The 27,931-nt window shown below is 37.3% G+C and overlaps 1 protein-coding gene across 4 annotated transcripts in view; it reads left to right on the top strand.

Moving 5' to 3' along the window:
• The window catches only part of FMN1 (formin 1), a 490,990-nt gene that overhangs the window by 325,938 nt on the left and 137,121 nt on the right, over positions 1 to 27,931 (top strand). For all 4 annotated transcript variants that reach the window (XM_027869857.1, XM_027869856.1, XM_027869859.1 and 1 more), the window contains 3 exons: positions 4,373 to 4,460; positions 17,722 to 17,783; positions 20,932 to 21,020. In XM_027869857.1, coding sequence (XP_027725658.1) covers positions 4,373 to 4,460; positions 17,722 to 17,783; positions 20,932 to 21,020 — 239 coding nt within the window. The remainder of the gene's footprint in view (positions 1 to 4,372; positions 4,461 to 17,721; positions 17,784 to 20,931; positions 21,021 to 27,931) is intronic.

Here is a 27,931-nt window from a genome sequence, read left to right as displayed (position 1 = left end):
TAATTTCTTTCAGACCTAATTCCTTCATCTTTAAAATGGGCATACTAACAAAACTTACCTTGTTGTGAGAATTGCATGATATATGTGTGTGTACGTATATATATATGTATATTGCTTTTCAAACCTTTAAATGCCATACAAATGCTAGCTAATATTATTATTGAATATATCATCTTGTGAGTTCTTCGTATATTTCCATAAGGTAGTGTGAGGTTGAAAAAAAGTTACTATTATCACTGAATTACAGATAAGGAAATTAAGGCACAGAGTGATTTGAAGGATTAGTCAGGCGAAGAATTAGAGGCAAACCTGGGAGGCAATAATAGCAATGACTTAATTCTGGGAGGAATAAAGAAACTTCTTCACACAAATCTTGTTAGACAATACAAGCATTATTATCCCCATTTTATAGATGGGGAAATTGAGTTTTAGTAAGATTAAATTATTTCATTTTTGCTCCATGGTATGTGTTAGAATCAGGATTCAAAGTTCTTTCCGTCACCTAGTATTGCCTCTCTAAAGGAATAGAATGAGCTTCCCTAGTTTCAGAGTTTGCTATCACTTTCTCAAGAAGAACCACTGCATTAGATAGCAGTTGATAATTTTAGCAAGGCCAAAGATCATAGGATCATAGATTTCAACTTGGCAAAGGCTGGAAGTTAGTATAGCAATCTGGATAAACAAATTAAAAAATAAAACAACACCCCATGATTCCAAGTTATAGCACAGTTTCTAAGGGTGCAAGTTATAACTGCTTCCTCTCACAACTCACTAAAAGAGGGGAAAGGTACAAATGCTCAGTCACCATCTTAGGTAGTCCAAGCTATCTGTAAGGAGAAGGTTACCTATGTATTTCTGTGGAAGATCATAGTTCTGCTACCTTCTTCAGAGAGTCGTTGTGAGAATACCAGGTGTACTGAAAGGTGATATGGTGTAGTAGACAGAACACTGGACTTCGAGTCAGGAAAGCCGGGGATCAGCTCCTGCTTCAGACACTTAACTAGCTAGTGTGATGTTAGGCAAGTCTTTGAATCTCTGTGAAACTCAGTTTTCTCATCTGTAAAATGGAGATATTAATATTTATATTGCCTACCTAACAGGGTATGAGATAATATAGCTAAAATGTTCTATAAACATTATGGGTCTATGTTAAGGTTAGTAATTATTATTAAAATTTTAAAGCACTATAGAAATGAGTTATTATGGTTCTTTGCATTATCATAATGTTTACTGCCCCCTCTCTCCCTGACATTTTGCATATGCTGTTTCTGTCCTGAGTATGAAACAGAAGCCAATGGACTTCCAAAGTCCCCTTTCCCTAAATTTTCATTCAAAGTCTACTCTAGTGATGATATACATTTTCTTTTGAGCTCTTCATGGTACTTATAGCAAATTAATCCGAGTTTTCAGCTTCCTAAAATTAACCAGAAGAGTGTGTATGTGTGTATGTGTGTGTGTGTGTATGTATGTGTATGTGTGTGTGTAAATGGAAACTGTGAAACTCAAGTAACATTGTAAAGGTGTTTGAAACTTGCTCCTATTGTAATTTGTGTACCAAACTCCTTTATTTTTAGCCTGTCTTCAGGAAGACCAGACCAGCTAAGTACTCTCCCTTTCTTCCTTTATGAACCTCCTGACATATTACGTGATGAAACACACTGTTGGAGGGAAAATGGTTGAACAAATGGGTTTGTTCCTCTTGACCAAACAACATAGGATTGATAGTATAGTGGCCTCAGTCACTTGGGGAGAAGCTGTTCAATAGGAAAGGCAAATGTTTAAGACACTAACACTTAATTCAGTAGCTATATGTAAAGCCTTAGACACAACTATGCTAGAAAAGAGTATGACATTTTAGCCTTTACTATCAAACTCTAGCAAACATGTTATATATTTTAGAATACTTCCACAGGCACCAATGTTTGTCTTTTATTGTGTCATCTAGCCAAACCATTGTTTCTCTGAATGTTATTCAATGATATAAGTGTACGAACCTAGAAGGGAGTAAGACAGAGGCAATATATCACATTAACTTGACTTATGTGTATATTGATAGAGCTTTACAAAGTATTATCTTCACAATAATGCTGTAAGCTAGGTTGTGCAAATAGTACTGTCCCTGTTTTACACATGAGGAAAATGAGGCTCAGAGAGATTAAGTAACTTACTGAAGGTCACAGAATCACTAACTATGAGAGCTGGAATTAACACCCAGGTCCCTCCAGGCTTTCACTGAACTGCTATTTCTTGGTCTTAGCATAATATATTCTGATGCCATGGGGAGCAACTCCTCCTGATTTACTTGGATTCTTAATCTTCCTTAGGGAAAATAACAAGGATTTTTTTTTCACATCCTATCCCAATATTTTTGTAGATCACAAACCAGGCAAATGTACTGAGAGGTGATATGGTGTAGTAGAGAAAACACTGGACTTGGAGTCAGGAAAGTCGGGGGTCAGCTCCTGCTTCAGACACTTAACTAGATAGTGTGATGTTAGGCAAGTCTTTGAATCTCTGTGAAACTCAGTTTTCTCATCTGTAAAATGGAGATATTAATGTTTATATTGCCTACCTAACAGGGTATGAGATAATATAGCTAAAATATAGCCTTAGTGAATAGTAGGGATATTTCTTCTATGACTGGAAGAAAGGAGAAGAGAATAAATGATAACACTGTGACAGTTTAATGGATTCTTAAGCAAGGATGAAGAAACATGCTAAATGACTTCAACCAGATCTTATTAAAGTGGGATACCAGGTCATCTGAAGTGGGAGAGGGGTGGTGGCAAGAGTCAATAAGAAAAGGGGAAAGCTGTAATGAGATAAGGACTTGGTAACCATAGGATAGAAAGATTGTAAAATAGCATCAGGGGTCCAAGTGAAGTCATGTACTTCATGAATTTGTAGTGGGTGAAATCAGTTGGGACCCATTTCCTCCAACTCCCCTCAGAAGTGAATTTTGGGCACTGTGTGGTAGTTCAATAATTGCCATGAGAAAAATTGCATTGTCTTAAAGGACTATTAGCATCTTCAAGTCCCTGCCCCAACCAATAATCAGGCAGGACCATTTCACAAAACTAAATTTAATTAATATTTCAAGATTTCAGTAATCATTTGTGTATACTGATTGTTCTTTCTTGTGTCCATCACATAGAACGTAGAATATTTTGTCCCCTCTTTGCTATTATTGGCCCTCTGCAAAGGTCCTACTCCAATGTTTCCAGTAACTGTGGATTTTCAAAGCTTTTGCCCACAGAGTGAAAACTGGCAGGTTCTACCAAGCTGGAAAGGCTTTGAGTATGGCAGATGTGTGTATGTGCACGTGCACATGTATATGCCAATCAAGACCTATGCTAGCTAATTACAGAGAGATATTTTAGTCACCACATGAAGAGCTACTTTGGGCCACAGCAAATAATTATGACACTGTTTGGGAAAAAAAGCATGGAATTGCAATCTGACTTGCTACAGGGTGCACCTACACCATTTAATTACTGGTAAAGTCATAAGAGGGGCAGCATAATTTAGTGAAAAAAGCACTATATTTGGAGACCTAGATTCACATCTAACTATATTATCTGTGCAACCTTAGGCTAGTCATTCACCATCTCATGAGCTTGATTTCATCATTTTGCAAAAGAAGGAACTTGAACTCAGTCATCTGTTAAGATCTATTCTCACCCTCAATCCTATCTTGTATAGAATCATGGGATCAATAATCAGTTGTTAATAAACATTCATCAAGAGCCTACTGTGTGCCAGGTACTGAGCTAAGCTCTGCAGGATACAAATACATAAAGGAAAGATAGTCCTTGCCTTCAAGGAACTTACAATCTAATGGAAGAAGACAAACACAATAGAAGGAACATAGATTTAGAATTTGAAGAAACCATAAAGGTCAGCAGATTGAATCCCTTCATTTTACAGATGAGAAAATTGAGGCCCAGAGAGGTTAACTGACTAACTCAAAAACACACAGTAAACAGCTGAGACAAGATTCAGACCCAGGTCTTCCTGACCCCAAGTCCAGCACTCTGTCCTATATCACAGTACTTCTCTCTTTGGTTCACATTGAAGTAAATATAGAAGTGAGAAGTCATCTACATGACATATAATTTGGTAAAATTTTGGTTTGCTGTGTTTAAGAAAAGCATAACTTTGGGGCACTTACAGTAAAAGGTACAGAAAAGTTTAATTGATTTGTGACAAGGCTAAAGTCTCTAAAGAGATTAAAAGAAATTCAGTAAATTAGAAAAGTGCCATTTAGTATCATTTGAGACTTCATTTAGCTCTTCCATACTTTATATGGTTATTGAAAGATGGTATTACCTTTTGGACTAGTGTCATGTCTTTTTTTTTTTTTTAACTCTAGATCATTAAACTGCTAGATGGAAAAAGATCTCAGACTGTGGGAATTTTGATATCTAGCTTGCATTTAGAAATGAAAGATATCCAACAAGGTAAGTCTCTTTTGGTTCATTTATTATTTTTTAAAAATAAAGACTATTATTACTTTTTACCCTGATTCTGCTAAAAACAGAATAAGTTTGACCAAAGGATAATTTATGTGTATCTGTTATTCTATAAATAAATGTCAAATTAATTATTTTTTTCTAAAAGAATATTATCTAGCAAAGGGAAGCAATTCCAAAGCCAAATTGACTTCTGTGTCATACCTGTTCTAAAATCTGTATCCAAAATGAAAGCACTCCCCCTTCCTCCTCTATACTCAATTGAATGTAAATCCTTATTTTTTTTCCATTTCACTTGCAATATGTTCTAATTACAATATTTCAGGGATATTTTAGTAGTGTTTAACACTGGTTTTAGCAGTGGAGAAACTCTGAATCTCTACTTCCCTTTAAGGTTTGTCTATCAAAACTATTTTGTTTTGGCTTCTGTTGAGGCCTCTTAAAATCCCTGAACCAAGAGACTCTGCTTTGCCTTTCCAGGAAACTCTTTGTATTTGTTAGGTATTTAATTTCTTGCTCCAGTTTGTAAAAATCCATTCAGAACTATTAAAAAAAAAAAAGATGACAGCCACACTGTAATTAAACTGACTGGCCTAGATTCTAGATCCCACTATTGGAATAGGAGAAATAAGAGTGAATCCCAACAACATAAGCTGCCATGAATTAGATGGAAAGATTCTTTGAGAAGATTTTTTAGTTTATGTTGCCAAGGACATTTCTTCTGGAAGTATTGTTATGAAATTTTAACAATAACTCTGATTTGGAAGACATTTTGTAAAATGACGAACCCTAATCTCGGTTAGCCCAGTGCAGTATGGTATGCACTGAGATGATTTGTTCTCAGAACCACGTGTAGCCCATATCATTCCAAGTCTCTTGGGTCATGGCTTCTTTAATCTTTAAGCTCGTCCTTTTTTCTTACTGTCATTTACCTGTTTAATCATTATCTCAAGGGCGATCAAATGGAGTCGTTCAAAGGGCTAAGATTTTCAAGTCTCCCGAAAGATAGAAGCTTTGAGGATTAAAAACACAACAAAAAAAACAGTGCCTGATGGCCAAAGGAAGAAAATAGGTGATGAAGATAAAATGGGGTGACTAAGACCAGGCCAAGATAAGCAAAAACAACTGGAAGAACAGAAAGAGGGAATGAATGAAATGGATGAATGAAAAACATTAATTAAGTGCTTACTATGTACCAGCATTGTGCAAAGTGCTATGGATACAAATAGAAAAACCGGACAGCCCCTGCTCTCAAGCAGCTCACAGTCTAATTAAGGGAACCAGCATGAAAAAGAAAGTCCAGCTGAATGAAAAATTAAAAAAGACAGTAATTGTAGGGCAAATGGCAAGGTCTGGGGGCAAAATAAATGCTTTGGTTGTATTTATGGAAAGATTGAGGGGTTTGCTTTTGGTGGAATCAGCTTTTTGGTGGAATCAGATAGGTACTTATAGGGAAGTAATTGGAAGCAATTGTAAGAAATTACAAGATACTACAGGAAAATATTTGCTAAATTAAAAATAAAGATGAGAAAAGGAAAGCAGAAAGGCCATACATCAGGTTAGGTCAGGTGAGAGCTAAGCAAGGCAAAAATGTTTGGACTTGGGGATGCAGGAGAAGGAGAAAGAGAGGAAGGGAGAAGGAGAGAAGGAGAGAAAGAGAGAGGAAAAAAATCACTGACATTTGACAGCAGGAGAAAAAAATGATGCAGTGGTTCAAGAGAATGACAGAGCTATTTAGGGGCAGATGGACAGAAAATGGGTAAGTTCAGCAGGATTTTGATATAAAAGAACAAAAAGCTTTGTTGAGTCCTGAAAAATAATCACCATAGTGGGTTGGTACCTATTTAAATGACCCAAAGCACATGAGCAAGCCCTCAATTACTTTTGTGGATAAGCCCATCATGGCAGGAATTATTCAAGTTCTGACTGTTCCTGCTCCACCACAATGGAAAGACAGCATGGGGAAATAGAAAGAACCTTGGCTCAGAAATCAGAGGAATGATTCAAAGCCTGCCTCTGATACTACCTATGTGTATATTTGGAAAAGTCACTTCAGCTCCCTAGGCCTCAGTTTCTTCATTTGTAAAATGAAAGAGATGGACCAGTTGACCTCTGAGGTCTAGCTTCCATTACCCATGGAACACACTGTAGCTGTTAGACCTGGGAATGAGACAGTGAGAAGGAATAGAATGAACACTGAATTTGGAGTCAGAGTCCTTAGCCCTGCCATTTAAGACCTGTGTGACCCTAGACAAGTATTTCAACTTCTCTAGGTTATAATTTTCTTATCTTTAAAATGAGAGTTCTGGGTTATCAAAGGTTCTTTACCCTTAGGTCCATGAATTTTTTTTTAATATTTTGAGAACTGTATTTCCATGTAATTAGCTTCCTTTGAAAGCCTGTGAATTTTATTTTTTGTATTTAAAAACATTATTCTAAAAGAGGGTCCATAGATTTCACCTACTGCCAAAGGGTCCATGCCACAAAAAAAAGGTTAAGAATCCCTGGCTTAGATGAACTCACTCACACGTAGCACTAAATCCTGTGAACCTAAGAAATGGATCTATCAGACCTCCCGACCAGTCTCTCACTAAAGTTAGTGAGGGATTTCCATATGTAGTGGAGGAACCACCGTGAAAAATAGACATTTCTTCACAATTTTGGAAAAGCCTAAGTGTGCTAAGTGTCCAATCATGGAGATGGTGTGGCCAAGTTTCTCCCAGAGTAGCATCTGATAAGATTTTACTGCCATGTTTATAAGTAAAGCCAAATCTTCCACAAACTTGCTAGTAATAAAAACATGCCAGGATGCTCCATGGATAATAGCAAGTCTGACAATATAACATTATATTCAATAGGCCAGGACTTTTATGACCATTTGCCTACTGTCTGTTTTGGTGATGTCTGGTAGAATATTCATCATCAGAAATAGCATGCTTAGCTCATCTCCACCCCTCCTCCCCTTTTCCAAGATCACTCATCTGCCAGGAACCTGCTTACATGGAGGAAAAATGTGTGGTCAGTGCTTTCCTGTTGATGAAAATCATAAAATCACAAATTCCTAGGACTAGAAGAGAAGTGAGGTGATCATTTAGTCCATCCCCCTGCCTCAAGCACCTAAGCCATCCCCTAAAGATTATTGTCTGCCTGTTCTGAAAAATTCCCAGCTTCCCTTAGTAATGCATTCCAAATAGATGTGGCAATATAACCAGAACATAGTCTTCTTTTTGAGATGGTTGACTGACGCAGACATCTGAAGGTCACTTAGGACCATCTACGTCATTTGCAATTTGCTTTGCATGTGCATCTGCAAGAGACAGAGAAAGCAATAGACTAACTTGTATAGTTCTCTTACCATAAGGATTCCTTTTCCTAGCCTGGCCTGTGATAGAGAGTCCAGTGAGTATAAGTCCTGGACACTAGGTAGATAGAGCTTGATGTGAAAGTAAAGTCGGTGGCTCTTAAGTTATTTCTTTTAATAACACCACAGAATTTACGGCAAGATTAAAATGTTGAGATCATTTAGCCCAACCATCTCATGTTGCAGGTGAAGAGAAGTACCAGTGATGATCCCCAAGATGACCAAAACAACAGGGAACGTTTTGTTGATAAGTTACTGCAGAAGGATGCTGCAGTTCTATTCTGTGGCCTCTTGAAAGACTGCTTTAGGTGTCATTCCCCACATTTTGAGAAACTATCTTTTTGGAGAATTCATTCCATTAATTGGTGATTCTTAGTAAAAATATATATGTATATATATATATATATTATATATATATATATTTAGGCAAATGGTTATTTCTATATTTTAAAATACTTGCTACTTGATGAACATTTTATGCATCTCTGTTGTTTAGAAACTTTCATGCCAGGGCTTTTTCATACTTTAAATATATTGGTGGCTCTGTGATCTGTTTGATGTGGGTCCTCCCTAATAATGGGGCAGAACACAACCTATCCATGCCTTCTCATCCTATTCAACCCTTGTCTCTGTCCTCTTACAAAGTCTCTTATAGGGATCCACCCAACATGCTAGAGGCCTTCATATACATCTCTTAATATTCCTTGGGTATTAGTACAATATTTAGCCTATCCATGTGCTATATCCTGTTTCTACTACACAACTGGTCCATTTCTTTTCCCCAGCATATATCTCCTGGATGATATATTTCATGCCATTTTCTATACATATCATTGTTGATAATTTATCAGAGCCCATTGATACCCACTATATATTTCTTCATTGTTCTTTGGATTACTTGTAATTTTGATTCTTTAGAGGTTGTAGCATTCTATAACTATTAGCCATACAGCATTATCAGAAGCATATAAGTGCTTAAAAAGAAAGGTCTTACCTACTATTTTAGGTTTTTCCATTTTATTCTTAATAATACTCACTAATAATTAGGAAAAATACACATCAAAGCAAGTCACACCAAGCAAACTGGCAAAGGTGACGAAATTTGGAAATCGTGTTAGTGAGAAAGACAGGCACATTGTTAATACACTGGTGATCCAATCATTCTGGAAAGCAATTTGGAATAATGCTGAGAAATTGACTAAAATGTCAATAACCTTTGACCCAGTGATCCATAACCCAAGGAAATCATTGGCAGAAAGAAAGACTCATATACCCAAGATATTCATAGCATCACTTTTTATAGCAGTGAAAAATTAGGGAAAAAAGTAGATGACCATTGGTTGGGGAATGGCTAGAATATATTAGTGTTCAGTAAGAGATGACAAATATAAATAATTCAGAGAATCATAGGAAGACATATAAACTGATATATAGTGAAGTAGGCACAGTCAGGTAAAGGATATACAAAATCACTTCAATAATGTAAATGGAAAGAACAAAAAAAAATGTAGATAGTGTAATTATACTGACCGAATTTGACCCTATACAAGAATTGAGAAATACGTCTCTCTCCCCTCTTAGCAGAGGTGGTGGATCATGGATGTGGAATATTTTATATACTCTACAATTGATGTGTTGATTGGTTGTGCTGATTGCTTTTACTCAACTTCTTTTTCTTCTCTCTTTTTAAATCTTTGTTAGAAGAGAATGCTTTTTAAGGAAGGGATATATTTGGAAAACAAAGTGATGTAAAAACATTTACAAAGAGATTTGTTTTTGGTTTTGGTGGGACTGGATGACCAGACCTGTGATTTCATTGGTATAGAGAATGCCCACTGAGGAAATCCCCTTTAATTATACAAATTGACACCTACTCTGCAATTGATAGGGAATTGCCTTGGGCACTAAGTGGTGAAGCAGTGAAGATACCAATTAAAATTAAGATTTTAAAAAAATGAGACTTTGTGCCTCTGACTCTTGACCTTGGTCTAGAAGTGGAAAATTCTTGTTAACCATGCCCAACATAGACTTTCATACACACACACACACACACACACACACACACACATGTAGAGTATATATATATACACACACACACACACACTCTGTGTGTGGGTGTGGGTGGGTGGGTGGGTGCGTGTGTGCATGCACCAATTGGGTGCTGCAAACTTCGTGGCATTGATATGCAGTTTCTCAGACTTTTGAAAATAACATTTCTTATGTTTAACCTAAAGTCATATTTAAAAAAATATTTAGAAGTAGCCTCTCAATCTTAGCTTTGAGGGGTGTAGGTACCACGACAATGGTGATTTTCTCTGTCCCATTGTCCCCCTTTTTAAAAATCTGGCCTCCAGGAATGAAAAAGATAAGAAAGTCAGTTATTTACAGGATTAATTTCTAAACCCTAAGTCTTTAGATTCCCAGTCCAATGTCTGTCTCCTAGATCTTGTTCTCTTCAGCTTTAATTGTTTCCAGAAAGATTTGTTGAAATATCAGTGCTATCACAGTGCTATCAGTTGAAAATCATCATTAATTTGCCTATAGTTCAGAAATGCAATGTATATGAGATGTATATGGTCCAGGTCATTTTAGAGAAAATCCCAAAGAATCTCATTTGATCCTAGTAGATCTTACTAACTAGACCCTAGGTATCTAAGGATCCTGTGATATACAGAGTATTCCATAACTTTTAGTACATTGATTTTTGGAACATCATGTATATTTTTTTCAAGATGATTGGGGATTTCACATGATTGAGGGTAGGATATCTTGGTTTTCAAGTCTGGGCTATTTTGTGTGACTGTTGGTAATTGGTGTCCTCGATAATCCCACCAAGCTTGTTGCTTTACTGCCCTTTCCATTTGGGGTATCTAGGTGTATTTGACATCTTTTCCAACAAGGTATTACTGAGATCTCTTGGAATCATACAGACTTTTTTAGTTTTTCAGGGCTGCAGATACATAGTACAAATCACTGACTTGACATTTTGCTTTCTTTTCCCTGTGAAACTTCTTTCAGTGGATCTCTGACCATGTATCCTGCTTTCTCTAGGATTTTTATTAGTTGTTTTGAGCTTTAAATATAATCTCAAGATCATTGTCATCCTTTGAAGGAAAGTAGGCTTTGAATTACTGTGAGGTTCATTTTAAAATCAAGTCATATATTTTTTTAAGTCTCCTAGAGCCTCATTATTAGTAATCTTATGTTTTATGATATGCAGCTGAAAAAAAAAATCAGCCTTTTCCTATAATTGGTAAAATTAGAACTGAAGTTGGATCAGCTCATTAAGTCCCTTGAGAAAGTTTATGGGAATTAAATAAAGGTGGTTTAACCAATATTATAGATACTGTGTAGACTAAGGTAGTTAATAATCTCCCACTATAGAATGTAAGCTCCTTATGAACAGGGATTATTTCTTTCTTTATGTGTGTCCCTAGATCTTAGAGTAGTCTCTGGAAGACCTTTAGTAGTTCTATTATATTCTACAAATTCTATTACAAATAAATTGCTGACTTTAACCTGATGCTTTAAAGTTTTCAAAGTGCTTAATATACACTATCTCATTCAGTTCTCACAACAACCTTTTGAGGGTGGTGATATTATTATCCCCATTTTATAGACTAGGAAACTCAAGTTAAGTAAATTGCCTAAACTCATACAGCTAATAAGTGCCTGAAGGAAGTCTTCCAACAACTACCTAACTGCCCCAGGGGACAAATACATTTCATCCACTAGAAGATTCCTCTAAGCTATGTGGTTAGATTTTTTTAAAATAAATTTTTATTGACATTTTCTGTTTCTTACATTATCATAATATTTCATGTATCCCTACTATTCTCTCTCCCTCCCTCTTCCAGAGAGCCATTCCATATGAGAAATAGTTTTCAGACAAGAAAAAAAAAAGTTAGCACAACTGATCTATATATTGAAAAAGTCTGGAAACATGTACAATATGTAACATTTGTGGACCTACCACCTCCACTAAGGGTTTGATTCAGAGTGTCTTCTCATATCTCTTTGTTTGATCTTTATAATTTCGTTATACTTACTTTTGATTTGTTGGTGAGTCATTGTTCTTTCTATTTACATGGTTGTAGTTACTGTGTATATTATTTTCTTGACTCTGCTTACTTCACTCTGCCTCAATTCATATAGATTTTTCCGTGTTTCTCTGTATTCATCATACCCATTATTTCTTATAGCACAGTAGTATCCCATTACATTCATGTACCAATATTTGTTTAGTCATTATTCAATTGATGGACATCTAATTTGTTTTCAAATCTTAGCTATCACAAAAAATACTGCTTTAAATATTTTGGAGTATATGGGGATTTTTCCTTATCAATAACTTCCTTGGGATATAAGCCCAGTAATGAGATTCTCTGGTTCAAAGCATATGGACATTTTAGTCACTTTATTTGCATAATTCCATGTTGCTTTTCGAATTGCTTTTACCATTTCACAGATCTCCCAACAGTGTATTAGTGTGCATATCTTTCCACAATCTTTCCTATATTGACTGTTCACATTTTTTTGGTCATTTTTGACACAGTTGGATTTTATGAAATCTATATTCATCTCTGATATTGCTTGGGGGTATTTAAAGTCAGTATTTCTCTAGAACAAGGGTCCTTGTCCTGGGGGTGTATGAGTTTTGTTTTTTTTTAAATACTTTGATAACTGTAGTTTACTATAGTTTCCTTTGTAATCTTGTGTTTTATTTTTGCATTTAAAAACATTATTCTGAGAAAGGGTCCATAGGCTTCACCAGACTGCTAAAGGGATCCGTGATGTACGTTTCTCTCTCTCTCTCTCACACACACACACACACACACACACACACACACACACACGTTAACCCCTGCTTTGGAAGTGTTGATAAGGGGATAATGATATTGTAGAAATGATGTGGAGATTAGAGTTGTAGAGCTGTTAACACTGGCTCCTTCCCTTACTCACTCAGGGTAGCTTTTGCGTCTCTCCCATACAGTTCTCTCTTTCTCTTTATCACCTCATTCCCTATTCTTACAATTATCATTATCTCTCCTAGTCAATGTCTCTCTTGTTCAAGGTAAAACAAAGGGTAGATGCTATTTGAAGAAGAAAAGAGGTAGTATTCAGAATTCACTATTTTTTTCTTTTTTTTAAATAAAATTTTATTGATGTCCTTTTTTATATTACCATAGTTTCCCCCATCGTTCCTCCCCCTACCTCTTTTAAAGAACTATCTTGAAAAACAAGTAGATTTAAGACAAAAAAAAAAGAAAAGAAGAAAAACTCAGCATAATTGATCGATACATCAAAAAAGAATGAAAATATGTGCAAAACACTTGTGGACCTCCTTCTGCAGTGGGAATGTCTTCTCATGTCTTTCTTTCAAGCCATGCTTATTCTTCATCATTTTGCAAAAATTACTTTTTTGTGGTTCTTTCATTTACATTGCTGTAGTTACTATGTATATTATTTTCTTGGCTCTGCTTACTTTACTCTGTTTCAGTTCATATAAATCTCTCTGTTTCTCTGTATTTATCACATTCATATCACAGCATAGTAATATTCCATTACATTCATGTGCCACAATTTATTTAATCATTTTCCCTCCATATATTAGACCCCAGTAACTGATTTTTCTAGCTGGTGTTCAAAAATAGGATCATTAATGAAACTCTAGGCTTAAAAATATCTCTTTTGTGCTAAAAATTTACTGGTAATCAAAGGCCTAGTAGTCTTACTTAAAATGCTAATAGAGACCCCAATATTATACTTAAAGCCAGAACTGACATAAATGAAACAGAAAACCTGATAAAATAATATATCTACCCTTCCTTGGATCTAAAATCCTAACCCCTCCTCCACTTTTTATTTTTCTGGGATAGAGGGGTCTGATTATACATATAGAAGTATAATGGGGTAGAATGGCAAAGGTAGGAGTTACTTATTTGAGAATCCCATTTATGGATTAGCCCCCTTGAAGACAGATACATGTCTCCTCCTCATATGTTCTGGGCACAGTAGAGGGATGTAATAAATTGGTATAGCTGGGTAGCAGTGAATTTGAATCTGGCCTTTGACATTCACCAGCTGTGTGCCACTGAGCAAATCATTTAACCTCTCTGTGCCTCGGTTTCTTCACCTGTAAAATGTTTATAATAATAGCACCTACATCACAAAGTTTTTCTGAGGATCAGATGAGTTAACATATATAAAGTGCTTTGCAAACCTTAAATCATTATATGTGTTAGTTAATATTATTGTTGCTGTTATTTAAGAACAGAAACATAGGAACAGAAACCTAGAGAGGTCAGCTAATCAAACATCCCCATTTTATAGTTGAGAAAGCTGAGGCCCAGAAAGGGACACATAGATAGTAATTGCCAGAGGAAGGATTTGAATCTAGATCTTCTGACTTTAGGCCTTTAGATTATTCCATGGTTTTTCCTTCTTTCTTTCCCAAATTAAGCAATTTTAAAACCCAAGAATGAGCAGAAAAATAGGGATTCATAATGAAACATCGTTGAAACTGATCCCATCAGTAGCCCTCACATGGTTTATGAGTGAGCTGTTGGGGTGTTAAAGTTAGCAAAGTCTTTCCCATTAGCAGGTTTGGGCTGTTTCATTAGTCTTCTCTTTGCTGAGAATATATTCAACCAGTTGTCAAATATTTATTGACTTATTGTCATATTTATCAACCAATTGCATTCAAGGTAGTGAAGAGAAGAGACAGAATCATATGATAGAAGATGATGGAGTATGTAAGAATTATTTTGTGTGTGTAAGTCAGAGATTCTAGGAAAAGGGACCAAGCATAGCAGAGTCCATCAAATTTGACAGCTAACTTTGTTTTCACCATTTAGACTCTCTTATCAGCAGCTTCCTTGATCCTTTGTCTTTGAACTTGGTTTAACTTGGGATTGGAAAGTGTTGAGGGTGAGAAAATGGACCATAGGGCAATGAGAACTCCTAGTTTTCACTCTGCTTACCTTCAAACCTGTGAAAAGCAATTTTTAAGCCTGAGAGGGAAACTTACCTTCTGTGCAAGGCCCTCTGCCTGTGCCTGGAACTGGCACATAGTTTTATGTGTGCCTGTTAGTTTGAATGCATGATGCGGATCTGCTTTTTGTCTAGGTTGACGGTTATTATATCTTAATGGGTGAAACACTACGCTAATGATCCTTGTGTATATAAATTCTTGTAGTAGAGAGCAGGCACCAGAGAACCACATAAAAATGTTTGCCTCAATTTCCCTGCAAAAAAGGAGCTCAGAAACCAGACTCAGTCAAGTAACAGATTTTTAAAGGTAAAGGAACCCAATAAAATTACCAGCTTTTCACAGCGTGTGTCTACTTCCTTTCGACATATTGTGAGGTGTAGGTGAAGTATTCTAACTGAACTGACAGTGTGAGGGGGACAGCTCAGGAGAGAGCAAGATAAAAGTAAACACCCCCAGCAATGATTGATCTTCGCTTTGTGGATCTGACACTTCACCTTTCGGACACCATCTGCAGGAGTGCTGGTATAATGAGATATGAAGAATAGATCAAAAGCTGGAATACTGTATCAGGGTCTTAAGGCTGGCTGCATTATGCTTTTTGGAGTTTTGGTATTTGTTCATTTTGTAGGAATAGCAAGATGAAAGGCATAGGTTCAAAATAGGGTGAAAATGCGATTTTGTCAGACCTCAGGTAACGCAAAGTCATATCAGAGAATGGTTTTTTTTTCCTGGTGTGATGATTTCCTTGTTGGTTTTCTGGGTTAATATAACATACTTCAAATTTTATAGGCTGTGCTTTTGCACAACAAGCATTTATTAAGTGCTTATTACCTGCGAGGCCTTAAGACTAAATTTTGGGTATATAAAGAAGTCTAAGAAATGGTTCCTGCCCTCAAGATGCTTGAGGCATTATAGTATAGTGAAACAAAAAAAGCCCCAACTGGGATGCAGAAGACCTATATCCTGTACAGTTCTAGGATGTTGCATTCGCATCATTATTAGGAATCAAAGTGGTTGAAGTTTTCCCTTTTGACATCTCTTCTAGGAAGTAAAGGAAATAAGTGAGAAATTAACGATCACTAATGAAGTTTCTTTATAGTTCATATGTTTTTTCCTTCTATCTAGAACACAGAGGATAGCCAGTTGACATTTATTTCCTTGCTAAATTATTGAATCTTTAAGTGAAAAAAAGAATGGATGCTTATTGCCACTATAACTCATATGTTCTCTGGTTAAATTTACACAATAACCTTTAAATTTTGCTATTCAAATACAATATCAGGATCTATCGAAATTTTAATTTAGATGTGAGAAAAATACTCTGGGTACTTTCCTTTCCCCGAATTTTGTTGGCTGATTTTTGTAAAAAGGTAATGGAATTTGCATAAGGCTGAAAAGGTATCTGGCCATTTCATTTAAACAGTTGCCGGAGGTTTAAAGGCATGTTCCATCTGATAAATTAGTGAGTTCTTATTATTGACACACATAAAATAACAGTCCTGCTGGGAGGGTAAATTCTTTCCTCCTTCTTTCAAGTGATGACTGCATTTTCATTTAGTGGTTTCAGATTGGTCTATGTGAAAGTATATGGCTTTTTGGGTTTCGCTCAAAGCTTAGATGCCTCACTTTGTTACTAAAATATTAACCTGCTCTTTCCCCATCCACATCCCTAAAGCCACAGGTCAACCCTAGGTGTTAAAGTGAGTGGTGAATCAAGGAATTTAAGGTCTTTGCTTAGAATCATATAATGAGTTAAATCTTAGTACAGCTGAATAGCTTCATCGCATTTGATGAAGTGATTCATAAGGTCCTAACTTGGAAAAGAAAACCACATGAATTGAAGTAAACTTGAATCTTACCTTGATGGTCTTTACCATGTTTGTATTTTTTCCCCTCTGCCTCTTCCAGGAGTCACGTTGTAATGCCAATGGACAGATTAATAATTGACAGGCAAAATTTTAAAGCATTCTAAATGTCACTGGTCCTTTTAATAAAATTAATTAGCCTGCCATGGAGAAAATTTACTAGCCTGCTGGTTAATTTCACCATGTAAAATCAGGGAACAGAGTGTGGGGGGTGGGGTGGAGAAGAAACCTTATTACTTTTGAATAATTATTTAAAGATGTGAGCCTTGCCTATTTCAAACATTTTGGATCGCCAAATCCACAAGGGCTTTTAAAGCTCAAAGTTTGTGTCCCCACATTGAAGGGAAGAAATTGAACACAATTGAAACGGAGAGAGTATCAGGTAGCAGCTAAATGCCTTGTTTAGGTTACAGTGCAACAATTCAAGTGGTAATAAGATTGGGGGACAGAGAGGTTGCTTTAAGATTGGGATTTGGGAGGTGGCCATAATCTTCGTTTGCCATCAACACTATTTTGTTCTTCATTCTCTTTGTAACCTAAACAAGATGTTGGGTTGGCAGCTTGAAATCACATGCCTGGATAAATTTAATTTACAAAAATTTTCTTTGTTTCCCCGAAGAAAGGGAAAGAATCCTTTAGTCAGGTCTGTGACACTAGGTACTAAATCTCTTCAATTACTGGCCAGGAAGAGAGATTAGAAAATGTTCCTCAAACCTACACCCTGGTTTAGTTCTAAAGCATAAACACTTCTCCTGCAGAGCCTAAATTAAACAGCAGTGAGACATGGAGTTTGTGGAATTAAATGAGGCAGAGCAAGGGCGCAGGCCAGTGATAGAAACCGTTTTTGGCTCCTTTCATTTTGGCCCCCTGGGGATAAGGGAAGGAGAACAGTAATATGGTGAAAGGCATAGCTTGTGTGAGAATGTGTGATATTATATTGCCTGGAAACTGGGAGTGAAATAAGTGTTGGCTTGGGGGGTCTAATGAAATACTTTACTCTCTCTCTCTTTCTCTCTCTCTCTCTCTCAGCAATTTTCAATGTGGATGATTCCGTGGTAGATTTGGAAACATTGGAGGCCCTGTATGAAAATGTAAGTATCAAAGACCTGATGAATTGAGATGTTCATCCTTACTAGTCTTTGCTAGAAGCAAGAAAGCAAGAGGGGCATACTGGATAGTGGAACTAACCTTGAAGTCAGATAGACTTTGGGTTCATGCCCAACCTCTGAAATAAAGTAGCAGTGTGACTCTGCTAAAGGCACTCCTAGGCATCTTTTTCTAATATGTTCTATATCAGTTATTAACAAGTTATCGCTATTCATTAGTAGAAGAAGTGTTTCCGTTACACCAAGAGTCCCCTATACACATGAAATCACAAGTCCAGGCCAAAACAAATAAACCTGCCGAAAAAAAAAGACCAAAAAAAAAGATGAAAGAGATTTTTATTAACCTTTAGACATATAACCTCTTCTTCCTGGGAACCTCAAAAATGTCCATAAGCTTTATCTGGACACAAGAATATACCATTCTCCTGTGAGAAATGAGCATTTCTCTTTTGCATCTAATAATTAATTATTGTATTAGAACCAAGGTTTTTCCCCTTTTTTACTTTCTTATCCAGAAACCAACTAGTATGGGAAATCTATCTTAAAGATTTATCCAGGCCAAGATTGAATCAGACAGTAAAAGAAATTCTAAATTTGGGCCAATGGGTATATTCCCGCTCATTATGTTTGCTCAGACAGGTCTGGGAAGTGTTGATTCTCCCTTTTGTCAGACAGGTGTTATGGAAATTGATGTCTCTTTGACCAAGATTTGGGTGACCCAGGTCATATACCCCAAGACTTTCATTTTAATATAGCCCACCTCCCATTGTATTAACCAATCAGAGTTGATTGATGCCCCTCAGGAACATCTACTTTTTGAAGAGCATATAAACTGTGAGCCCACCACCATGATTGTCTTTGGCCTAAGAGAGACACAGCCAAATGACCATCCTTTATTATTAAACATGCTGGCCTTATTAATAAAATGACTAAATTACTCAGAAATGATTTCTCTTGAATGTTTTAATCATCACTTTCCATAAGAAACACCAGTGAGAGAGTAGTTAACTGTGGAGTTGATAATACAAATTGAGCCACCTACATTTCTGTTGTGATACTCAGGCTAGTAGACCTCATTTACATTGTAAAGCTGGGGGTGGAGGGTAAGATCAAGGTTGGAACTACCTTTCATAGACACTCTAGTCTGATGGGAAAAGCAGTAAACTGTCAGGAGACCTGGGTTCTAGTACTAGCTCTTCCTCTAACCATATGTATTCTCTTGGGTAAATCCCTTAATCTCCATGAGCCTGAATGGTCTACATTTGAGGAATAATAATACTATTTTGCTACTTAATCTCAGGGCAGTGGACAGAGTGCCAGGCCTGGAGTTAGGGAAGACCTGAGTTCAAATCCAGCTTCAGTTACTTAGTAGCTGTGTAACCCTGGGCAAGTCACTTAAACGTGTTTGCCTCAGTTTCCTCATCTGTAAAATGGGCTGAAGAAAGAAATCACAAACCACTCCAGTGTCTTGGCCAAGAAAATCCCAAGTGAGATTGCTAAGGATTGGAGAGGACTGAAACAACTCAATAACAACACAATAATTTAATCCTCGAGATGCTCATGAGAGCAAAATGAGATGATGGATATGAAATGCGAAGTAAAATGACTCATAAAGCTATAGAGTGAGATTATTTGTCATATTAGTTGAAAAGGTCTCTTATCCAAGTCAGGTGAGAAGGATTCCCAGAAAAGCCAGAGCAAACACAGTCACGTTCTTGTGAGTGAATCCTTCAGCATTAGGGGGAATATAAAAGCAAAGGAAACAGGTCACCAAATGAATGACCTGGGAGCTGAGTGCCCCAAAAGTGACTTGAGGATCTGTCAGTTATGTGGTGATTCTTGGGCTCAGGAAATTATTCCACTGAATTCTGCAAATAGTTCTTGTGTTTTAACATTCTGTGAGTTGCTGTAGAGCGTACAAAGAAGTGCAAGTCTTGACCCCTGCCCTTGAGGACTTCACATCATAGTTAGAAAGGCAACACACACATGCGAAATAATTTATGATCATATAAGGCTGCAGCATGGCATAGTGGATAAATTGAGAGGCACTCTGACTGGGCTTAGAGTCAGTTTTAACTCTCACCTCTGGAACTTACTAGCTGTGGAGTCCCAGACAAATCATTTAACTTAGCTTACTTAGGCAATTTCCTAAGACTTGAGTACTAAATCATAGGTGAGTTCTAATCTACACTGGTGGTGGGAATTCCCATGGTGAAAGTTCCTTTGCTGAAGAAGTCACTTGTTCTGTATATACTCCAAATGAAACAATATATAATTAAGTGCAGATTTGGCTAGTGCTATCAATCTTCAAAGAAAAAGAATGAATAGGATGAATAGTTAATATATCTGATAATAAACATATAATGATTAGCAATATTCTTGACAAATTCTTTGAGGCCTGGCAGAAGGCTAAAGAGTTTCAGGTATGATATAACTTCTGGGTCACAAAAGGAAGAAAAAGAGTTTTAAGCTGAAAACAGTAATAAATCACATTTACATAATACCTTCAAGTTTATAAAGTACGTGTTCTCACTATAACCCTTTGCAGTGTAGTACATTATTACTATGCATTTTATGCAGATACTTAACTGAGATTTGGAGAGGTTGTGACTTGCCCAAGTCACAGGGTTAAAAAATGTTAGAACCAGAACTTCAACTGAGACATCCTTACTCGTCATCTGTCATTCTTTTCCACTTTGCCATCCTTGAAATATTGGGTACCAGAAGAGAATCCTTGAAGAAAACATCCAGGGACCATATACCTGCAATATGTTTTACATGACAATATGTCTATAAAGGGAGAAAACTTACGTGTGTCTCAGAGTCATTTCTAAACCTGGGGTATAAGTATCTGGGATCCCTGTCTATACAACCTGATACCATTGGCTGCTCAACTTCTGAACCTTTTCCTCTCTGATACTTTGCCTTAAAACCAGCTGCCTCCATCTCTTTCAGTGCAGGCAAAGCAGGTCCAAATATGAAGGCGTTCTTATCCACCAGCTTAAATAGTCATACAGACTCCAACCATTTGTGTAGGTTGGACCATAGGATCTCTGAGATCCTTTCCAATCCTGAGATCCTACGATTCTACAAGACAGCCTCTCATTTCTTCCATTTTGTTATTTCATCACAGAGAGCCCAGAAGGATGAGCTGATAAAAATAAGGAAACATTATGAAACCTCCAAAGAAGAGGAACTTAAACTACTGGACAAACCTGAGCAGTAAGGAAATATGAATGTTTCTTCCCTGGGTGGGAAGGGGAGACTGTTAAATTTAGGGCCAAAGTGGGGATTGCTGACCCTCTCCTCCATCCTGTCACCCTCCTCTCCAACTCCCCCCACCTTCCTGGTCCCTCAGCTTTGAAAAATAAAACCCAACTCTTATAGTCTGTTAGATCACAACATAGTCATTCCAGTGACCTATTGCACAAAAATAACCTCAGATGCCAGGAAATTCAGCATCAAGATTTAAGCTGCTGCATACTCTCTCACTCCCCTCCCTTCCCCCTTTTCTCCTAGTTTTAGTAACTCACTAATTCCTTCTAGACTAAACATTCCAGCTAAGAGTAACTGAGGAAGATAACGGAGCTCTGACTACTTGGCTTCTCTAGGAAAGAAGCAACATCAGAGTCCCAGAATTAATTAGTTATTATTTTCCTAAATGGTTCCTCCAATAAATAAAAGCCAGATCACGTTTTTGCTCCCAGATCCTTCTAGCTGGCTCTCTTCTTGTTTTGTTTTTTTCCTCCCCCACATAAAGCTTTCGAACTTCTCTTTGTACTTTCCTGTTCATACCTATCTTTTTTTTTTTTTTTTTTTGTTCGGCAATTGTGATTCAGTGTCAGTCTGCCTTCCCATCCTCCATTCACGCAGGTAATAGCTGTAGGAAGATCAGAGATATAGAAGGGACTCAGAGTGGATCCTGGGATGAAGCTACTATTGACTTGGGTGGATCACACCAAGCCCAGTCTCAGAGAACCAAGAGGATGGTAGAGAAAACTGAGAACCCTCTTGGTCCCTTGGTCACAGTTAGCATAAGGAAAGATCCTAGGGCAACAGATGGAACTGAGTATCCATAGAACTCTTTAAGATGATTGGAGCCCTTGAATATATAGTACTGAACTTTGAGATATTTCCCTCCAACCTCCCTTACATACTCTGCTGAAGATCTGTAGGGTAGCTGGGCCTATCCTAGACACCCCTGAGTGATGGTGGGATTTCCAGGCTTGAGCTAAATCCCTGAGACGCCTTTGGGTACCTTGCAGGTGTTCCTGGAGGCTTTGGGCCATGGCCCCAGAATTTAGATAGGAATTGTCCTCAGAAAACTGGGAAGCAGATGAAGATCATTTCCAACTCTTTCTTTTGTCCTTTTGTTGTCTTCTTCTTCTTCCTATTATAAGATTCTCGGGGCCTTCGGTATTGCAGGCCCTTTCACTATGAGGCTGTACCTTAGACTGCCCTCATTTGCAGTGCCCCATAATCTAGACATGCCTTCCTCATTGTCTTCCCTGGCTCCCAATCCTCAATCCACCCTTTCCTGTTATACGTCTTATTTCTTCTCAGACCATGCTCTCTTTTTTTGCTAAGTTTCACAAAAGTGTTAATGGTTGACTACAAAATAACTAATGGTGGGAATTTTAGGCCATGGAAAATTTGAGATATCTGGGGAGAGATGTTTAGGTAGGGCAAGTTTTTCAGTGCTCCTCAAATCACACCAGGTAGGCAGTAGCCTACTGAGACATTTGGGAAAGATCTGGCTGTTATTTTTGCCACAGTCAGCAGTGCCATTTTTTTTTTTTTTACTCAGTGGATAGAATACTGGACCTGGAGTCAAGAAGACCTGAATTCAAATGTGGCCTTAGATAAGAACTAGTTTTGTAATGCTAGGCAAGTAACTTAGCCTTTGCCTACCTCTGTTTCCTCATTTATACAGTGAGAATAATAATAACACCTAATTCCTAGAATTAGACTCAAGATAATATTTGTAAAATGCTTTTCAAACTTCATAGTTTTATATAAATGCTAAGCTGTGCAGAAGCATCTTTGCCCTGGCTTTTTAGCTATAATTGATATTTTAAGCAATGAGCAAATAGCTCCGTAACTAGGGGGAGGAATGCTTTTGCTTATCTCTCCTCTGACTCTACACTTCCATTCCTAATATCTCTACCACCAGAAGACTTTCATTTTCCTTTCAGCTCTGTCCCTTTCCCAGAATTCTTCCAGAGGCCAAGATGTAGGATCATAGAATATGGGTATAATAATAACTCTTAGCCTAATAATGATTGCCCCTACAGCTGTTATATTGAAGTATTGGGAGAAGAGGTTTCTAATCTAATGGGTTATGAACATAATGGTTCCTCAGAATGTCTATGAGCATCATTGACAGCAAACCAGGCACTTTTGTTGTTCCTGGCAGGGTGGGTGTGCATAGATTGAGTTGCTGGAAGGAGAGGAGAGCAAGAGACTATTCAGACTGAGCAAATTTTACCTTCCCTCCCGACCTCCTGCACAGTGTTGTATGTGTTTGAGGTTTGCCAGAGTTTGACTCTCTGGCAACCTATTAGCTCCTCAGCTCTCAGTGAGTTGACTATAAGTATGTTTTACATACTGGAAAATATGAATCATTTACTGAGTTCCAACGTTACAATTTCCTTCAAGTACTGTGGTGCCAGTCCTGTAAATCATAGCAAGGGGCAGTTGGCTCATCACTCACCTCATCAGTTTTATTCCATCCCAGCCCCAGAATTGGAAAAACATTTGTAGTATAGCAGTTGTCTACTCAGGACAAGACAGAAAGCCACTTGTGGGATAGAATTAGACGAGGGATTTGGGGGCTCTTTGCTCTATACTGATTAAAAGGAGCCCCTCCATCTCCTTTTTAACTGGTCAGGGACTTCAGAAATAAGAAGCCAATGGCTAGCCCTTCAAAACCAAGTTGACAGTCACCAAGTACTCCTGGCATTCTGGTAACTACTACCATGCAGTATAATATATGTTAAGTAACTTTTCAGAATGCCTTTTGGATTTTCAGAGTGAAGCAAAATATTTTTTGAAAATAGAGGAAGAAATGAGAGGAAAAATAACTATTCACATTGATATAGCACTTATAGGTTAGAAACTACATATACCATTTGTCCCTTTACATGTGACTTACTCTTTGGGAATTTGTTCCTCCATTGGGGTAGAGTGGAGAAAAACCCCCCCACTAGATTTGGAGTCAGAAACTGTATTTAAATCCAAGAGTAGGACTGGGAATGTTAAGAACTTAGATGCACTTATTCTAAGCTAGTATACTTTCTAGTAAACTCAAGCTGGAGAAATCCCAGTGTTCAGAGTGTTAATGTTCATTATTAAAAAAAAAACACAATATTTGTATTGAGCCCCACTTTCCTCATCTTTAAAATGAAAAAGGTTGGAATAGATTATCTCTGAAGTCCCTCATAGCCTTAAATACTAGGAATCTGTGAAAGATGCAGGGGTAGACTGCACAAAATACAATCTATCAAAAAATATTTATTGATTGCCTACATTGTGGAAGTCGAATTTGGTTGGCATTATGGTGCATACACAGAAGAATAAAAGGTAACCTCAAGGAATTTACAACCTAGTTGAAAAGACAAGACTTCAACACATTTTGCCCCTTTCCCAATAAAAATGAAGGGAGCCACAGCATCCTAGCACACTCTGATTTGGCTTAGTATCATAGGAACTTACCCATGTTGCTTTGAGACACTCTTCTAAGAGACAGCCTCAGTTCTTGTCTGGCTAGGCCACTTATGTTGTAAACTGCAAAGTGCCATTCAAAGGTTAGGCTTGTGTTTCTCATGATTTCAGAGGTGTCTGATACTGTTCATGTGACAAGAAGAGTAGAGTGAAATCTCCATCTTCTAATACAATGTAGCTCTGTCTTGTCAAACTTGCAAAGTTCCAGCGGGCATGAAGAGCTAGATAGCTACCTTAGTATCACTGACTGTAGGATGTAACAAGGGATGGAGAGAAAACAGCTGGGGATGGGAGAGTATATCTTAAGGAGATGGTCTCCAGTTGGTTCCATAGTAGCATATGTCTCACAGTCTTAATCACAATTAATTTGGAAGTGCCTAAACCTCCTCCTTACATAGGGGGCCAATCCAGATAGCAGATCCTAGTCCCTTCTGTGTGTTACAGACCCAGAAAAAAATTCCTAGAAAATTTGAAAGTTTCCTTTATACATATTGCTCTCTAGTTGTGTTGAAAAATCTATTTCTTGGTAATTATTTTGGTGAAATCAAGGGTATCTTTCAGTTGTTCCAAGTTTCGTGGCAGGAAAAAACCCTTAGGACAGAAAAAAAAAGATCAACTTTAGTTCTGAAAACACAATTTTATGTCATGGAGCTATTTGATAGTCTAATTAATACTATGGAACCCTTCTCAGAATAATATTTTTAAATGCATAAAATAAAAGGATTACAAGTAAAAATAATTATATTCAAGTTGTTATCAAAATGATGAAAAATAACAATAGCTAACATTTACATAGTAATTTAAGGTTTTCAAAGTATATGTTAACTCATTTGATCCTTACAAGAGCCCTATGAGGTAGGTGTTATTATTGTCTCCATTTTACAGATGAGGAAATTGAGGTACAGAGAGATTAAGGAACTTGCCCAGCATCACACAGTTAGCAAGTATCTGCGACAGGATTTAAACTCAGGTTGTTTTTTTTTCTACTTCAAGCCCTTACGGTCTATCTACTGTAACACCTACCTGCCCAAACCAGTTCATAGACCCCAGTTTAAGAACCCCTGCTATAAGGTATAGGGCTTGGAACTGTTATTGAGAAAGGGAGGAAATGACTCAGGGAGACGGTCATTCTGTTAGGTAATGAAGAGAAAGGTAACTTCCTGGGTTTTTTTCTGCATGCAGATATGCAGCCAGAGAAATAAATTTCTATATAGTCCCTAAAGCACAATGACAAAGGACATTGTTTTGTGTACCAACAGAGTAAATAAATGTCCTCACAGCCTCTGATGATCTCGTCTGCAAAGAGATAAATGAGAGCATGGAGTAGTTGGGTTGGTGGACCAAGTATTGATAATTAGAGTCTGTAAAGTTTGATCAGTATTTGTGAGAGGAATATACCACAGACTCACCACATTTATCTGAAGGAATATGGTATGGGCATCATTAAATGACATTTGCTTCGTAGTTGCTGAGTCTTAACCAGAGACTGCCTGTTTGAAAGGTTTTAGATGAGGACCATTTGTGTGATCAGAGACACAATTTCCAAGTAGGAGTTGGATCCCTGAAGGCATGGGAAGAGGACAAGAGCCTTTCTTTCACTTCTGGGGTCTCAATTTGCTCAACTATAAGAGAATGGGTTGTCCTAGAAGATTTCTTAGGTCCCTTCCAGCTTTAAATCCAGTGATCTTAGGAAGCCCTATTGTTGATCATTTTCCTTTCCCACCACATTTTTTCCTTGCCATTCACTCTAGTGACCAGAGGTTATAAGGATTTTGGAGGACTCCCTCCTATGGACTCCCTTTGCTGAAGCAATTAATGTCTCAAATGAAAGAATTTGACATGAATGCAGGGCTCAGTATGGAAAAGCAGTTGATTATTAGAAGTTTATTGAAGTGCAAATATCTCCAGAAGTAGAAGGATCATAAAGTGTGAGCCAAATAAACTTCTTCGGGTACAGAAGTAAAAAGCCTTCCAATTTTACTCCTGTGTAAAAGTGTTCTTTATGTCAGACTGCAGAAACCTCAAGGAAATGGTGCTATATGGGTCCATCAAGACCTTCAGAAATAACAGTTAGTCATCATCTCAATTCCAAAATCAAATTAATAGCTGAGTGTGTGAATTCTCTCCTTTGCTGAGGTCATGGCCAGCTGTTTCCATTCATATTAATTTATGCCCCTTACTCTGATTGTTGGCCTGGAGAACTTGTCAGCTATTCCAGCCTAAGTCTGCAAAGAACAGTAATGCCTGAACTCAGACAGTGAGTTACTGTGTAGATCAGTCCCCACATTTAGCTGTCTGTTGGGATCTGTTATTAGTGTTTTCTTTGCACTTTGTCAACATGTGTAGAGTAAAGTGAAAGGCCAAGCAGTTATCAAGTGATTTAATCAATATAGACCCCTAATCTAAATTATAGAAGCTCATATATTGTTAAAATGGACCTTGATACTAATTAATAATAACTAGCATTTATACAGTAGTAGGCTTTCAAAGTATTTTATATATGTTATATCATTTGATCCTCACAACAGCCTTATAAAGGAGGTGCAATTATCCCCATTTTCAAGACAAGGAAACTGAGATTGACACAGGCTAAGTGACTTGCCCAGGGTTACAAAGTTAGCAAATATCAAATGCAAGATTTGAACTCAGATCTTCCTAACTCCAAGTCCAGCACTCTTTCCACTCTGCCACCTGGTATCTGCCTTATCATAAATTTGAGAGTGGAAGTAACATTAGAGGCTATCTAATCCAATCTCCTCATTTTACAGATGGGGAAACTGAGAACAAGAGAGGTTAAATGACTTGGCCAAGATCATACAAGTAGCAGAACCAGGTTTTGAACCTGTCTTATCACTCCAAAACTAGTTCTCTTTCTATTACTCCCATCCACAGCCTAACTTTACAGATGGAGAGAAGAGACCTAGAGAAGTGACATTTGCTTAAAATCACATGGTAACGGAGCTGGGTCAAGAATCCAGGTCTTCCAAGTCAATGCTCTTTCCACTACTCCATAGTCTACTTGCTTTTTCCTGGCCCTGAATTCTGTATGTCACTTAACCTTATAAACACAACTAGAATGGGTATTTTGAAGAAGGGAGTTACCGTGCATAATTTCAGATACTAAAAATAAAAATAGGCCCTTGCACTGATGTTTGCTCTTTTGGATCAAACCAAATATGACAATAGAGACCAGTGGTTGTGGTTTTAGGCAATGACTTTTCTGGTCCTAAAATGCTTAAGATAAATTCAATGAATGTTTATTAAGTACCTACTCAGAATACTGTTTCAGACATCAGAGAAGATAAAAAGATAAATAAGACATGGTCACTACCATCATGGAGTTTGCTACCTAATAATACAGGCATATATATATATATATATATATATATATATATATATATATATATATA

Source organism: Vombatus ursinus, unplaced genomic scaffold (assembly GCF_900497805.2).
Source record: "Vombatus ursinus unplaced genomic scaffold, bare-nosed wombat genome assembly UNPS02014794.1, whole genome shotgun sequence".
NCBI lineage: Eukaryota > Metazoa > Chordata > Mammalia > Diprotodontia > Vombatidae > Vombatus > Vombatus ursinus.
Note: the sequence above shows the minus strand (reverse complement) of the source record. Positions and strands in the feature narration are given on the sequence as shown.